Source organism: Oncorhynchus tshawytscha, unplaced genomic scaffold (assembly GCF_018296145.1).
Source record: "Oncorhynchus tshawytscha isolate Ot180627B unplaced genomic scaffold, Otsh_v2.0 Un_contig_6016_pilon_pilon, whole genome shotgun sequence".
NCBI classification, from domain to species: domain Eukaryota; kingdom Metazoa; phylum Chordata; class Actinopteri; order Salmoniformes; family Salmonidae; genus Oncorhynchus; species Oncorhynchus tshawytscha.
In genome coordinates, this window is record NW_024609305.1 from 301 (window position 1) to 17,500 (window position 17,200).

Consider the following 17,200-nt stretch of genomic DNA (forward strand, 5'->3'; position numbering starts at 1 on the left):
CTGTTGTTTATAAAGCGTGTTAGTCTACACCTGCTGTTTATAAAGCTACACCTGTTGTTTATAAAGCATGTGTTAGTCTATACCTGTTGTTTATAAAGCATGTGTTAGTCTACACCTGTTGTTTATAAAGCATGTGTTAGTCTACACCTGTTGTTTATAAAGCATGTGTTAGTCTATACCTGTTGTTTATAAAGCATGTGTTAGTCTACACCTGTTGATCCCATTTGAGTTGCTTTACTCACCAGTCCGTCTATGAGTCCATGCCCAGTCCGTAGGGTCCCTTGTTCAGCCCACTACAAACACCAGACAACACTCATCATCAGGGTAGCAGGGCCTCGGGAGGCATGGGGAAGGGGAACTCACATAAACTACCTGTAGAGAGGACACACACTACAGCTATACACACACTACAGCTATACACACACACTACAGCTAGACACACATAACACAGAACAACTAACACAGCTACAAGGCAGTCCCACACACACAGAACAACTAACACAGCTACAAGGCAGTCCCACACACACAGAACAACTAACACACACAGTGAACGACTAAACAACAGACAGCTTAGACTACGGGGCGGCAGGTAGCCTGGCGGTTAAGAGCGTTGGCCCGGTAACCGAAAGGTCGCTGGTTCTAAATCCCTGAGCCGACCAGGTGCAACATCTTAACCCTGACTGCTCCTGTAAAATTCCTCTGGATTAGTGTCTGCTAAATTACATTACAACACTGGGAAAAAGAAATGTAAAGTCATGCAGTACTGAACACTGGTCACCAGGGGGAGACATGCAGTACTGAACACTGGTCACCAGGGGGAGACATGCAGTACTGAACACTGGTCACCAGGGGGAGACATGCAGTACTGAACACTGGCCACCAGGGGGAGACATGCAGTACTGAACACTGGCCACCAGGGGAGACATGCAGTACTGAACACTGGTCACCAGGGGGAGACATGCAGAGTTTATCAGGGGAACAATAGCAGTACTGAACACTGGCCACCAGGGGGAGACATGCAGTACTGAACACTGGTCACCAGGGGGAGACATGTAGTACTGAACACTGGCCACCAGGGGGAGACATGCAGTACTGAACACTTTACCAGGGGGAGACATGCAGTACTGAACACTGGTCACCAGGGGGGAGACATGCAGTACTGAACACTGGCCACCAGGGGAGACATGCAGTACTGAACACTGGTCACCATGCAGTACTGAACACTGGTCACCAGGGGGAGACATGCAGTACTGAACACTGGTCACCAGGGGAGACATGCAGTACTGAACACTGGTCACCAGGGGGAGACATGCAGTACTGAACACTGGTCACCAGGGGGAGACATGCAGTACTGAACACTGGTCACCAGGGGAGACATGCAGTACTGAACACTGGTCACCATGTAGTACTGAACACTGGTCACCAGGGGGAGACATGTAGTACTGAACACTGGTCACCATGTAGTACTGAACACTGGTCACCAGGGGGAGACATGTAGTACTGAACACTGGTCACCAGGGGGAGACATGCAGTACTGAACACTGGCCACCAGGGGGAGACATGCAGTACTGAACACTGCCACCAGGGGGAGACATGCAGTACTGAACACTGGCCACCAGGGCGAGACATGCAGTACTGAACACTGGCCACCAGGGGGAGACATGCAGTACTGAACACTGGTCACCAGGGGGAGACATGCAGTACTGAACACTGGCCACCAGGGGGAGACATGCAGTACTGAACACTGGCCACCAGGGGAGACATGGCAGTACTGAACACTGGCCACCAGGGGGGAGACATGCAGTACTGAACACTGGTCACCAGGGGGAGACATGTAGTACTGAACACTGGCCACCAGGGGAGACATGCAGTACTGAACACTGGTCACCAGGGGGAGACATGCAGTACTGAACACTGGTCACCATGCAGTACTGAACACTGGTCACCAGGGGAGACATGTAGTACTGAACACTGGTCACCAGGGGAGACATGCAGTACTGAACACTGGTCACCATGTAGTACTGAACACTGGTCACCAGGGGGAGACATGCAGTACTGAACACTGGTCACCAGGGGGGGACATGTAGTACTGAACACTGGTCACCATGTAGTACTGAACACTGGTCACCAGGGGGAGACATGTAGTACTGAACACTGGTCACCATGTAGTACTGAACACTGGTCACCAGGAGGAGACATGCAGTACTGAACACTGGTCACCATGTAGTACTGAACACTGGTCACCATGTAGTACTGAACACTGGTCACCATGCAGTACTGAACACTGGTCACCAGGGGGAGACATGCTGTACTGAACACTGGTCACCATGTAGTACTGAACACTGGTCACCATGTAGTACTAAACACTGGTCACCAGGGGGAGACATGTAGTACTGAACACTGGTCACCAGGGGAGACATGCAGTACTGAACACTGGCCACCAGGGGGAGACATGCAGTACTGAACACTGGTCACCATGTAGTACTGAAGACTGGTCACCAGGAGGAGACATGTAGTACTGAACACTGGTCACCATGTAGTACTGAACACTGGTCACCAGGGGAGACATGCAGTACTGAACACTGGTCACCATGTAGTACTGAACACTGGTCACCAGGGGGAGACATGCAGTAATGAACACTGGTCACCATGTAGTACTGAAGACTGGTCACCAGGACGCAGACATGTAGTACTGAACACTGGTCACCATGTAGTACTGAACACTGGTCACCAGGGGGAGACATGCAGTACTGAACACTGGTCACCATGTAGTACTGAACACTGGTCACCATGTAGTACTGAACACTGGTCACCATGTAGTACTGAACACTGGTCACCATGTAGTACTGAACACTGGTCACCAGGGGGAGACATGCAGTACTGAACACTGGTCACCATGTAGTACTGAAGACTGGTCACCAGGAGGAGACATGCAGTACTGAACACTGGTCACCAGGAGGAGACATGTAGTACTGAACACTGGTCACCATGTAGTACTGAACACTGGTCACCATGTAGTACTGAACACTGGTCACCATGTAGTACTGAACACTGGTCACCAGGGGGAGACATGCAGTACTGAACACTGGTCACCATGTAGTACTGAACACTGGTCACCAGGGAGACATGCAGTACTGAACACTGGTCACCAGGGGGAGACATGCAGTACTGAACACTGGTCACCAGGGGAGACATGCAGTACTGAACACTGGTCACCATGTAGTACTGAACACTGGTCACCAGGGGGAGACATGCAGGACTGAACACTGGTCACCATGTAGTACTGAACACTGGTCACCAGGAGGAGACATGCAGTACTGAACACTGGTCACCAGGGGGAGACATGCAGTACTGAACACTGGCCACCAGGAGGAGACATGTAGTACTGAACACTGGTCACCAGGAGGAGACATGCAGGACTGAACACTGGTCACCATGCAGTACTGAACACTGGTCACCAGGGGGAGAGATGCAGTACTGAACACTGGTCACCATGTAGTACTGAACACTGGTCACCATGTAGTACTGAACACTGGTCACCATGTAGTACTGAACACTGGTCACCAGGGGGAGACATGCAGTACTGAACACTGGTCACCATGTAGTACTGAACACTGGTCACCAGGGGGAGACATGCAGTACTGAACACTGGTCACCAGGGGGAGACATGCAGTACTGAACACTGGTCACCATGTAGTACTGAACACTGGTCACCATGTAGTACTGAACACTGGTCACCATGTAGTACTGAACACTGGTCACCAGGGGAGACATGCAGTACTGAACACTGGTCACCATGTAGTACTGAACACTGGTCACCAGGGGGAGACATGCAGTACTGAACACTGGTCACCAGGGGGAGACATGCAGTACTGAACACTGGCCACCAGGGGGAGACATGCAGTACTGAACACTGGTCACCATGTAGTACTGAACACTGGCCACCAGGGGGAGACATGCAGTACTGAACACTGGTCACCATGTAGTACTGAAGACTGGTCACCAGGAGGAGACATGCAGTACTGAACACTGGTCACCAGGAGGAGACATGCAGTACTGAACACTGGCCACCAGGAGGAGACATGTAGTACTGAACACTGGTCACCAGGAGGAGACATGCAGGACTGAACACTGGTCACCATGCAGTACTGAACACTGGTCACCAGGGGGAGAGATGCAGTACTGAACACTGGTCACCATGTAGTACTGAACACTGGTCACCAGGGGAGACATGCAGTACTGAACACTGGTCACCAGGGGGAGACATGCAGTACTGAACACTGGTCACCAGGGGGAGACATGCAGTACTGAACACTGGCCACCAGGGGGAGACATGCAGAGTTTATCAGGGAACAATAGCAGTACTGACCACTGGTCACCAGGGGAGACATGCAGAGTTTATCAGGGAACAACAGCAGTACTCTCAGTTACGTTGCCAGTCAGATCTCATGTTTCGGTGTATTTCATATAGATTACATCAAAAGGTATTATATTTCCTTATATGTTGTGGTACAGGAGGTTATATCCTCATGTCCATTGCTCATGTTATTGTTTCATTCATAAATGTATATCTTACATTCTGTAAAAAAACTATATTGCTGTAAATATGTCAGTCAGGTCCATAATTATTGGCACCCTTGATAAAGATCAGTATAAATAGAAAGATAGGGGAAATATTATCGGCACCCCTGATTAGTATAATAGAAAGATAGGGGAAATATTATCGGCACCCCTGATTAGTATAATAGAAAGATAGGGGAAATATTATCGGCACCCCTGATTAGTATAATAGAAACATAGGGGAAATATTATCGGCACCCCTGATTAGTATAATAGAAAGATAGGGGAAATATTATCGGCACCCCTGAAGAGGATTAGTATAATACAAACACTATATTGCTCCAAATAATGGGACCATTAGATTGTTTTATAATTACAGAAAGAGATTTTGTTTAACAACTAATAACATTTAAAAATCCATAAAAAACTATAGACACCCCTGTTTTCAATACTCTGGCATCCTCTGCTTGCCAGGATAATGACACAGCCTTTTTCTAAAGTGTTTTATGAGATTGGAGAACACTGGGATCTTAGACCGTTCCTCCATACAGAATCCTACCAGATGTTTGATGAGTTCTAGAACATACTGGGAGGGATCTTAGACCATTCCTCCATACAGAATCCTACCAGATGTTTGATGAGTTCTAGAACATACTGGGAGGGATCTTAGACCATTCCTCCATACAGAATCCTACCAGATGTTTGATGAGTTCTAGAACATACTGGGAGGGATCTTAGACCATTCCTCCATACAGAATCCTACCAGATGTTTGATGAGTTCTAGAACACACTGGGAGGGATCTTAGACCATTCCTCCATACAGAATCCTACCAGATGTTTAATGAGTTCTAGAACACACTGGGAGGGATCTTAGACCATTCCTCCATACAGAATCCTACCAGATGTTTGATGAGTTCTAGAACACACTGGGAGGGATCTTAGACCATTCCTCCATACAGAATCCTACCAGATGTTTGATGAGTTCTAGAACACACTGGGAGGGATCTTAGACCATTCCTCCATACAGAATCCTACCAGATGTTTTATGAGTTCTAGAACACACTGGGAGGGATCTTAGACCATTCCTCCATACAGAATCCTACCAGATGTTTGATGAGTTCTAGAACACACTGGGAGGGATCTTAGACCATTCCTCCATACAGAATCCTACCAGATGTTTGATGAGTTCTAGAACACACTGGGAGGGATCTTAGACCATTCCTCCATACAGAATCCTGTATGGAGTTGAAATTGTTGCATGTTGCATTTATATTTTTGTGCAGATATTTAAAAAAAAATATATATATATACACTGAGATTACAAAACATTAAGGACACCTGCTATTTCCATGACATAGACTGACCAGGTGAAAGCTATGAGGGGGAGTGTTGCTAATGTTCGGTCTACTCAGTTTATACATTAAACAAAAGTATTTATTCACTTTATCAAGGGTGCCAATAATGGGGCGGCAGGGTAGCCCACAGGAGTCTTTACCCTCTAGTCCGTTGTGTATATTACCCATATATAAACAGGAGTCTTTACCCTCTAGTCCGTTGTGTATATTACCCATATATAAACAGGAGTCTTTACCCTCTAGTCCGTTGTGTATATTACCCATATATAAACAGGAGTCTTTACCCTCTAGTCCGTTGTGTATATTACCCATATATAAACAGGAGTCTTTACCCTCTAGTCCGTTGTGTATATCACCCATATATAAACAGGAGTCTTTACCCTCTAGTCCGTTGTGTATATTACCCATATATAAACAGGAGTCTTTACCCTCTAGTCCGTTGTGTATAGTACCCATATATAAACAGGAGTCTTTACCCTCTAGTCCGTTGTGTATATTACCCATATATAAACAGGAGTCTTTACCCTCTAGTCCGTTGTGTATAGTACCCATATATAAACAGGAGTCTTTACCCTCTAGTCCGTTGTGTATATTACCCATATATAAACAGGAGTCTTTACCCTCTAGTCCGTTGCTTTTCTTCCTGTCCATTGAAGGTGTCCTATTACTGCAGCCGTTGACCTGGGGGGCGTGTCCAACCAGGTCAGCCCCACCCCCTTCCGGGTTCCGGGGCGTGTTGGGCGAAGTCAGGAGGCACGAAGGGTCCTGGTTGGTCGGCCGGAGGTGGGGGGCGGTGCCATTTCTCCTCACACTGTTGTGACATTGGCCTGGGGTTCTGTCCCTCACCCACTCCTCCACCCCTCCTGACCGGGGACTGTTGTGGGACGGAGGAACTCCCTCTGGAGGTTGTGGGGGTGGGGGGGATAAAACAACACACAGTTAGAATACTGTTAAAGGCAGGACTGTGTGTGTGTGTTGCCTGCAGTGGGCCTCTCTCAGTAACACCAGAGAATTATCCATCCAGCCTTCCTGATTCACTACTTACTGGTCCTAAAGCCTTAATCTGATTACCATGGCTGTCATGTCTGGGACTTGGAACCTCCAGGGTGGCTGTCATGTCTGGGACTTGGAACCTCCAGGGTGGCTGTCATGTCTGGGACTTGGCTCCTCCTCCAGGGTGGCTGTCATGTCTGGGACTTGGCTCCTCCTCCAGGGTGGCTGTCATGTCTGGGACTTGGCTCCTCCTCCAGGGTAGATGTCATGTCTGGGACTTGGCTCCTCCTCCAGGGTAGATGTCATGTCTGGGACTTGGCTCCTCCTCCAGGGTAGATGTCATGTCTGGAACTTGGCTCCTCCTCCAGGGTAGATGTCATCTCTGGGACTTGGCTCCTCCAGGGTAGATGTCATGTGTGGGACTTGTGTCTGGGACTTGGCACCTCCAGGGTAGATGTCATGTCTGGGACTTGTGTCTGGGACTTGGCTCCTCCAGGGTAGATGTCATGTCTGGGACTTGGCTCCTCCAGGGTAGATGTCATGTCTGGGACTTGGCTCCTCCAGGGTAGATTTCATGTCTGGGACTTGGTACCTCCAGGGTAGATGTCATGTCTGGGACTTGGCTCCTCCAGGGTAGATGTCATGTCTGGGACTTGGCTCCTCCAGGGTAGATGTCATGTCTGGGACTTGGCTCCTACAGGGTAGATGTCATGTTTGGGACTTGGCTCCTCCGGGGTAGATGTCATATCTGGGACTTGGTACCTCCAGGGTAGATGTCATGTCTGGGACTTGGTACCTCCAGGGTAGATGTCATGTCTGGGACTTGGCTCCTCCAGGGTAGATGTCATGTCTGGGACTTGGCTCCTCCAGGGTAGATGTCATGTCTGGGACTTGGTTCTTCCAGGGTAGATGTCATGTCTGGGACTTGGTACCTCCAGGGTAGATGTCATGTCTGGGACTTGGCACCTCCAGGGTAGATGTCATGTCTGGGACTTGGCTCCTCCTCCAGGGTAGATGTCATGTCTGGGACTTGGCTCCTCCTCCAGGGTAGCTGTCATGTCTGGGACTTGGCACCTCCAGGGTAGATGACTGAGTCTGAGTTCTTGCAGAGTTATTGGAGGGGGTAGGAGTATTGTCTGTGTGCACATCCTGTGTGTGTGTGTGTGTGTGTGTGTGTGTGTGTGTGTGTGTGTGAGAGAGAGAGGATACCTTAGAGGGCTTTGGTATTTCATGTAACAGATTACTGGTAACTGCTAAAGAACCACAGCTGCTGAGGCACATGGCCCAGATTACTGCAAGGAGTGTGAGTGTGAGTGTGTGTGTGAGTGTGTGTGTGTGTGTGTGTGTGAGTGTGAGTGTGAGTGTGTGTGTGTGTGAGTGTGTGAGTGTGAGTGTGAGTGTGAGTGTGAGTGTGTGTGTCCATCACGTGACCTACCTGTGCTTCCTGCCAGTCTGCGGGGGTGGTACTCGTCCCGGTGCTCGTGCTCGTTCCAGTCCCGTTAACCGCGGTGTGATTGTGAGAGTGTGCGCTGTTGACAGCGGGGTGATTGTGAGTGTGTGCGCTGTTGACAGCGGGGTGTGTGTGAGTGTGTGTGTTGTTGACAGTGGGGTGTGTGTGAGTGTGTGTGCTGTTGACAGCGGGGTGTGTGTGAGTGTGTGTGCTGTTGACAGCGGGGTGTGTGTGAGTGTGTGTGCTGTTGACAGCGGTGTGTGTGTGAGTGTGTGTGTTGTTGACAGTGGGGTGGGTGTGTGCGTAGCCCCCAGAGGAAGTGTTTGACATAGAGTAGCTGCCTATAGATGCTGTCCTCTAGACAGTCACTGTCCAGGTCCACTCTGAACCCCCGCTGGGGAGGACGATGGGGGTGGTTCTCGAAACTCTCCAAAAGGTCCACTGGGGGAGGGGCACAGACACACACAGAGCAGGGGTTAGAATACACACAGACACACACAGAGCAGGGGTTAGAATACACACAGACACACACAGAGCAGGGGTTAGAATACACACAGACACACACAGAGCAGGGGTTAGAATACACACAGACACAGAGCAGGGGTTAGAATACACACAGACCAGGGGTTAGAATACACACAGACAGACCAGGGGTTAGAATACACACAGACAGAGACAAACCAGGGGTTAGAATACACACAGACACAGACAGAGCAGGGGTTAGAATACACACAGACCAGGGGTTAGAATCCACACAGACCAGGGGTTAGAATACACACAGACACACACAGACCAGGGGTTAGAATACACACAGACCAGGGGTTAGAATCCACACAGACCAGGGGTTAGAATACACACAGACACACACAGACCAGGGGTTAGAATCCACACAGACCAGGGGTTAGAATACACACAGACCAGGGGTTAGAATACACACAGACACAACAGGGGTTAAAATCCACACAGACACAGCAGACCAGGGGTTAGAATACACACAGACACACACAGACCAGGGGTTAGAATCCACACAGACCAGGGGTTAGAATACACACAGACCAGGGGTTAGAATACACACAGACACAGCAGGGGTTAAAATCCACACAGACACAACAGACCAGGGGTTAGAATACACACAGACCAAGGGTTAGAATACACACAGACAGACCAGGGGTTAGAATCTACACAGAAACAGACCAGGGGTTAGAATCCACACAGACACAACAGGGGTTAAAATCCACACAGACACAGCAGACCAGGGGTTAGAATCCACACAGACACAACAGACCAGGGGTTAGAATCCACACAGACACAACAGACCAGGGGTTAGAATCCACACAGACACAACAGGGGTTAAAATCCACACAGACACAGCAGACCAGGGGTTAGAATCCACACAGACACAACAGGGGTTAAAATCCACACAGACACAGCAGACCAGGGGTTAGAATCCACACAAACACAACAGACCAGGGGTTAGAATCCACACAAACACAACAGACCAGGGGTTAGAATCCACACAAACACAACAGACCAGGGGTTAGAATCCACACAAACACAACAGGGGATAGAACCCACACAGACACAACAGACCAGGGGTTAGAATCCACACAGACACAGACAGTCCAGGGGTTAGAATCCACACAGACACATCAGACCAGGGTTTAGAATCCACACAGACATGTTAACCCCCCAGCAGGTACCTGTCCTGTATATGTATGCCTCATCCTCACTGCTGGGCTGCCAGATTGGAACAGGCCCCATCTCAGCTGTCAACTGGTACTGAGTCAACAGGCCATGTAGCTGAACGGGCTTCAGACTGGGGTGGTCTGCACACAGCACCTTCCAACTCATCTAGAAATATATAGGGAAATATATAAATAAATATATCAGAATATATAGACTAGCTTTAGACTGGGGTGGTCCACACACAACACCTTCCAACTCATCTAGAAATATATATATATAAATATATCACAATATATATAGACTGGCATCAGATTGGGGTGGTCTGTACACAGCACCTTCCAACTCATCTAGAAATATATAGAGAAATTAAATATATAAATAAATATATCAGAATATATAGACTGGCATCAGACTGGTGTGGTCTGCACACAGCCCCTTCCAACTCATCTAGAAATATATAGAGAAATATATAAATAAATATATCAGAATATATATAGACTAGCTTTAGACTGGGGTGGTCTGCACACAGCACCTTCCAACTCATCTAGAAATATATACATAAATATATCAGAATATATAGACTGGCATCAGACTGGTGTGGTCTGTACACAGCACCTTCCAACTCATCTAGACAGAAAGACATACTGAACAAGGGTGTGCTGAGGAGTATTTCTGTCTGTAATAAAGACCCTTTGTGGGTAAAAACGACTTCTGATTTGCTGGGCCTGGCTCCTTAGTGGGTGGGCCTGGCTCCTTAGTGGGTGGGTCTGGCTCCCCAGTAGCTGGGCCTGGCTCCTTAGTGGGTGGGTCTGGCTCCCCAGTAGCTGGGCCTGGCTCCTTAGTGGGTGGGTCTGGCTCCCCAGTAGCTGGGCCTGGCTCCTTAGTGGGTGGGTCTGGCTCCCTAGTGGGTGGGTCTGGCTCCCTAGTGGGTGGGTCTGGCTCCTTAGTGGGTGGGTCTGGCTCCCCAGTAGCTGGGCCTGGCTCCTTAGTGGGTGGGTCTGGCTCCCCAGTAGCTGGGCCTGGCTCCTTAGTGGGTGGGTCTGGCTCCCTAGTGGGTGGGTCTGGCTCCCCAGTGGGTGGGCCTGGCTCCCCAGTGGGTGGGTCTGGCTCCCCAGTGGGTGGGCCTGGCTCCCCAGTGGATGGGCCTGGCTCCCCAGTGGATGGGTCTGGCTCCCCAGTGGGTGGGCCTGGCTCCCCAGTGGATGGGCCTGGCTCCCCAGTGGATGGGCCTGGCTCCCCAGTGGCTGGGCCTGGCTCCCCAGTGGCTGGGCCTGGCTCCCCAGTGGCTGGGTCTGGCTCTCCAGTGGCCTGACCTGGCTCCCCAGTGGGTGGGCCTGTCTCCCCAGTGGGTGGGCCTGGCTCCCCAGTGGGTGGGCCTGGCTCCCCAGTGGCCTGACCTGGCTCCCCAGTGGGTTGGCCAATGCCCTGCCAGGCCCACCCATGGTTGCGCTCTTGCCCAGTCATGTGAAATCCATAGATTAGGGACTAATACATTTATTTCAATTGATTGATTTCCTTATATGAACTGTAACTCTGTAAAATCTTTTAAATTGTTGCATGTTGCATTTATATTTGTGTTCAGTGTATAAAGACATACAGTATATAAATAAATATATCAGAAAATATAGACACTGGTGTGGTCCACACACAGCACCTTCCAAGTCATCTAGACACATAGAGAGATAAATATATCAGAATATATAGAGAGATAAATATATAAGAATAAATAGAGAGATAAATATATCAGAATATATAGAGAGATAAATATATCAGAATATATAGAGAGATAAATATATCAGAATATATAGAGAGATAAATATATCAGAATATATAGAGAGATAAATATATCAGAATATTTAGAGAGATAAATATATCAGAATATATAGAGATAAATATATCAGAATATATAGAGAAATAAATATATAGAGATAAATATATCAGAATATATAGAGAGATAAATATATCAGAATATATAGAGAAATAAATATATAGAGATAAATATATCAGAATATATAGAGAGATAAATATATCAGAATATATAGAGAGATAAATATATAGAGATACATATATCAGAATATATAGAGAGATAAATATATCAGAATATATAGAGATAAATATATCAGAATATAGAGAGATAAATATTTGTGACCAATCACAGTAAGCTACTTCATTGTTACCCAGAATTATTTTATATTGATATAAAAATGGCTGCATTGGACCTTTAAGGTGAGAAAAGGTTAGAGGTCAGAGGTCAGGTGTGTGACGTTACCTGTGTTAGCTGCTGAGGAGGTGTGGCCAGGATGCTGACAGGGTTAGAGGTCAGGTGTGTGACGTTACCTGTGTTAGCTGCTGAGGAGGTGTGGCCAGGATTATGACAGCGCTGTTGAACTTGTTGAAGAACTTGTCTGCCAGGTAACTAAGCCCCGCCTTCCTAGTCCACTCTAGAACCATCCTGACACAGGCCTGTACCTGGAGAACCTTAGAGCGCTGGAACCAGCCCCGCGACGGACCTACACACACACACACAGAAACAAATAAAGACACTGTAATTTCCACAGTTATACCAGAACACATTCCACACCTGTCTGATTAGTCTGTTGTAGAACACATTCCACACCTGTCTGATTAGTCTGTTGTAGAACACATTCCACACCTGTCTGATTAGTCTGTTGTAGAACACATTCCACACCTGTCTGATTAGTCTGTTGTAGAACACATTCCACACCTGTCTGATTAGTCTGTTGTAGAACACATTTCCTGGCGGAAAACGTTTTTTTGTGATCAGCGCTCCAAAATTGAGGAGTTCCTAGGGCAGGGCAGCTCTCTCTCTCTCTCTCTCTCTCTGTCTCTCTGTCTCTCTGTCTCTCTGTCTCTCTCTCTCTCTATCTATCTATCTATCTATCTATCTATCTATCTATCTATCTATCTATCTATCTATCTATCTATCTATCTATCTATCTATCTATCTATCTATCTATCTATCTATCTATCTATCTATCTATCTATCTATCTATCTATCTATCTATCTATCTATCTATGACAAACCTGGACCACCTATGGAGAGGTGCCTTTTGTTCAGTAAATCGTAGGTATTAAATGAGGTGAAAAGGAGACTGGACTCATTAGTGCCACTTTAAGAGGTAGCTAATCCCCATCCAACCCTCCTACCCCACCCCAGGGGTACAGCTCCATCCCCCTCCGCCCCAGCCAATGGGTACCCCCATCACCCCCTCCCCTAATAGGCTTAAAGTCTGGGAATATGACAATCTGTCCTCGCTGCTCTGAGAGACATGACTGAACTCCTCAGACACTACAAACACAACACAGAACCTGGACCTCAGACAAACACAACACAGAACCTGGACCGTAGTCCTCAGACAAACACAACACAGAACCTGGACCGTAGTCCTCAGACAAACACAACACAGAACCTGGACCGTAGTCCTCAGACAAACACAACACAGAACCTGGACCGTAGTCCTCAGCAGAAATGGACTTCTGATATAATCTGTTTACAGGTCACAGTTTGTCACAGCAAACACTAAGACACAATACCACTCAGCTGTCTCTCTCTGCCTCTCTCTGCCTCTCTCTGCCTCGCTCTGCCTCTCTCTGCCTCTCTCTGTCTCTCTCTGCCTCTCCCTGTCTCTCTCTGTCTCTCTCTGCCTCTCCCTGCCTCTCCCTGTCTCTCTCTGTCTCTCTCTGCCTCTCTCTGCCTCTCCCTGTCTCTCTCTCTCTCTCTCTGCCTCTCCCTGTCTCTCTCTGCCTCTCTCTGCCTCTCTCTGCCTCGCTCTGCCTCTCTCTGCCTCGCTCTGCCTCTCTCTGCCTCTCCCTGTCTCTCTCTGCCTCTCCCTGTCTCTCTCTGCCTCTCCCTGTCTCTCTCTGCCTCTCCCTGTCTCTCTCTGCCTCTCCCTGTCTCTCTCTGTCTCTCTCTGCCTCTCCCTGCCTCTCCCTGTCTCTCTCTGTCTCTCTCTGCCTCTCCCTGTCTCTCTCTGTCTCTCTCTGCCTCTCTCTGCCTCTCCCTGTCTCTCTCTGCCTCTCTCTGCCTCTCCCTGTCTCTCTCTGCCTCTCCCTGTCTCTCTCTGCCTCTCCCTGTCTGTCTCTCCCTGTCTCTCTCTGCCTCTCTCTGCCTCTCTCTGCCTCTCCCTGTCTCTCTCTGCCTCTCCCTGTCTCTCTCTGCCTCTCCCTGTCTCTCTCTGCCTCTCCCTGTCTCTCTCTGCCTCTCCCTGTCTCTCTCTGCCTCTCCCTGCCTCTCCCTGTCTCTCTCTGTCTCTCTCTGCCTCTCCCTGTCTCTCTCTGTCTCTCCCTGCCTCTCCCTGTCTCTCTCTGTCTCTCTCTGCCTCTCCCTGCCTCTCCCTGTCTCTCTCTGTCTCTCTCTGCCTCTCCCTGTCTCTCTCTGCCTCTCTCTGCCTCTCCCTGTCTCTCTCTGCCTCTCTCTGCCTCTCCCTGTCTCTCTCTGCCTCTCTCTGCCTCTCTCTGTCTCTCTCTGCTGCCTCTCTGCCTCTCTCTGTCTCTCTCTGCCTCTCTCTGCCTCTCTCTGCCTCTCTCTGCCTCTCCCTGTCTCTCTCTGCCTCTCCCTGTCTCTCCCTGTCTCTCTCTGCCTCTCTCTGCCTCTCTCTGCCTCTCTCTGCCTCTCTCTGCCTCTCTCTGTCTCTCTCTGCCTCTCCCTGTCTCTCCCTGTCTCTCTCTGCCTCTCTCTGCCTCTCCCTGTCTCTCTCTGCCTCTCTCTGCCTCTCCCTGTCTCTCTCTGCCTCTCCCTGCCTCTCCCTGTCTCTCTCTGCCTCTCCCTGTCTCTCTCTGCCTCTCCCTGCCTCTCCCTGTCTCTCTCTGCCTCTCCCTGTCTCTCCCTGTCTCTCTCTGCCTCTCTCTGCCTCTCTCTGCCTCTCCCTGTCTCTCTCTGCCTCTCCCTGTCTCTCTCTGCCTCTCCCTGTCTCTCTCTGCCTCTCCCTGTCTCTCTCTGCCTCTCCCTGTCTCTCTCTGCCTCTCCCTGTCTCTCTCTGTCTCTCTCTGCCTCTCCCTGCCTCGCTCTGCCTCTCTCTGCCTCGCTCTACCTCGCTCTGCCTCGCTCTTCCTCTCTGCCTCTCTCTGCCCTGGTTGCTATGGCATCTGACATTGGTATCCATGGTAACAGCAGGTAGAGCCATCGCCAGAGAAACATCAATGAACAGAGAGAGAAACAGATACACTACATGGCCAGCAGTATGTGGACTAACTACACTATATATATGTGTACACCCCTTCATGTGTATATAGGTGTATAACATCGAACACACAGTCATGCAATCTCCATAGACAAACATTGTCAGTAGAATGGCTTCATTGAAGAGCTCCGTGACTTTCAACGTGGCGCCGTCATAGGATGTCACCTTTTCCAACAAGTCAGTTCGTCAAATTTCTGCCCTGCTAGAGCTTCCCCATAGTGACCATGCAGTCTATATATACATTAATACATCTAGTGCTTTCAAACACAGAGAGAGAGACAGAGAGAGAGAAAGGGGGGGAGAGAGAGACAGAGAGAGAGAAATGGGGAGAGAGAGAGGGAGAGAAATGGGGGAGAGAGAGGGAGAGAAATGGGGAGAGAGAGAGAGAAAGGGGGAGAGAGAAAGAGAGAAATGGGGAGAGAGAGAGAGAAAGGGGGAGAGAGAAAGAGAGAGAAAGGGGGAGAGAGAAAGAGAGAGAAAGGGGAGAGAGAGAGAGAGAGAGAAAGGGGGAGAGAGAAAGAGAGAGAAAGGGGAGAGAGAAAGAGAGAGAAAGGGGAGAGAGAGAGAACGGGGGAGAGAGAAAGAGAGAAATGGGGGAGAGAGAGAGAGAGAAAGGGGGAGAGAGAAAGAGAGAAAGGGGGAGAGAGAAAGAGAGAGAAAGGGGGAGAGAGAAAGAGAGAGAAAGGGAGAGAGAGAGAGAAAGGGGGAGAGAGAAAGAGAGAGAAAGGGGAGAGAGAGAGAGAGAGAGAGGAGAAGAGAGAAAGGGAAAGAGAGAAAGATCTCTGTTAGGAAGGTCATCAGCTCTCACCCTTCATTGCTTTTAGCTACCCCATCTTACCCTCCATCCCAGACATCTCTCATCCTCCCCCATCCCCCATAATAAAGACCATCAGAGGATAAGAGAAGAGGGGAGGTGGGAAGGGGAGTGGGAGGTTGTCAAGGACAAATCTAAAGCACGAGTTGCTTTCCTCTCCTCCGTCAAAATGCTGACACACACACACACACACACACACACACACACACACACACACACACACACACACACACACACACACACACACACACACACACACACACACACACACACACACACACACACACACACACACACACACACCCCATTCCTCATCTAGGGATTTACCCTGAGACAGACTAATGGAAGTGTGCTCTCTGTGTGTGTGTTTCTCTGTGTGTTTCTCTGTGTGTTTCTCTCTGTCTGTCTGTGTGTGTTTCTCTGTGTGTGTTTCTCTGTCTGTGTGTGTGTGTTTCTCTCAGTCTGTCTGTGTGTGTCTCTATGTGTGTGTTTCTCTCTGTGTGTGTCTCTATGTGTGTGTGTGTGTTTCTCTCAGTTCTGTCTGTGTGTGTCTCTATGTGTGTGTTTCTGTGTGTGGTGTTGTTGTGTGTTGTTGTGTGTTGCTGTGTGTTGTTGTGTGTTGTTGTGTGTTGCTGTGTGTTGTTGTGTGTTGCTGTGTGTTGTTGTGTAGTGGTTCCCAACTCTTTTTTTCAACCTCAATGGGATAAAAAAAAAAAAAAAAAAAAAAACGTCCCTATGATTTAGTTTTCAGTGGTAACGGCCTCCATCTCATCTGATCCATGCTGCAAACCATCTGACAAACATTTAGATTAAATAGGGTTCATTTGGACTCATTTCCATGTCACCTCGATGTCACGTCACAAATACATTGAAACGACATTGATTCAACCAGTTTGAGCCGAGTGGAAGAGTTTATTCTAGCAACTTGCTCAACTGCCACATCATTCATTACCAGACTGAGGTCTAGTACTTAGAGAATGATCATTCATTACCAGACTGAGGTCTAGTACTTAGAGAATGATCATTCATTACCAGACTGAGGTCTAGTACTTAGAGAATGATCATTCATTACCAGACTGAGGTCTAGTACTTAGAGAATGATCATTCATTACCAGACTGAGGTCTAGTACTTAGAGAATGA

The 17,200-nt window shown here is 48.7% G+C and overlaps 2 protein-coding genes across 2 annotated transcripts in view; both read right to left on the bottom strand.

Annotated features, from left to right (window-relative positions):
- Positions 1-244: 244 nt before the first annotated feature.
- On the bottom strand, positions 245-7,032 carry LOC121844561 (ras-associating and dilute domain-containing protein-like). Its single transcript, XM_042314801.1, has 3 exons — positions 6,987-7,032; positions 6,536-6,814; positions 245-372 (listed from the first exon to the last, which is right to left on the bottom strand). Exons 1-3 carry the CDS (start codon positions 7,030-7,032, stop codon positions 320-322), a joined length of 378 nt encoding a protein of 125 aa, XP_042170735.1. The 3' UTR covers positions 245-319.
- Positions 7,033-8,077: 1,045 nt separating this feature from the next.
- The window catches only part of LOC121844560 (ras-associating and dilute domain-containing protein-like), a 39,644-nt gene continuing 30,521 nt past the window's right edge, over positions 8,078-17,200 (bottom strand). The window contains exons 13-15 of the mRNA XM_042314800.1: positions 12,382-12,554; positions 10,059-10,209; positions 8,078-8,799 (exon numbers count right to left, since the gene is read on the bottom strand). Of these exons, the coding sequence (XP_042170734.1) occupies positions 8,408-8,799; positions 10,059-10,209; positions 12,382-12,554 (716 nt within the window). The 3' untranslated portion in view covers positions 8,078-8,407. The remainder of the gene's footprint in view (positions 8,800-10,058; positions 10,210-12,381; positions 12,555-17,200) is intronic.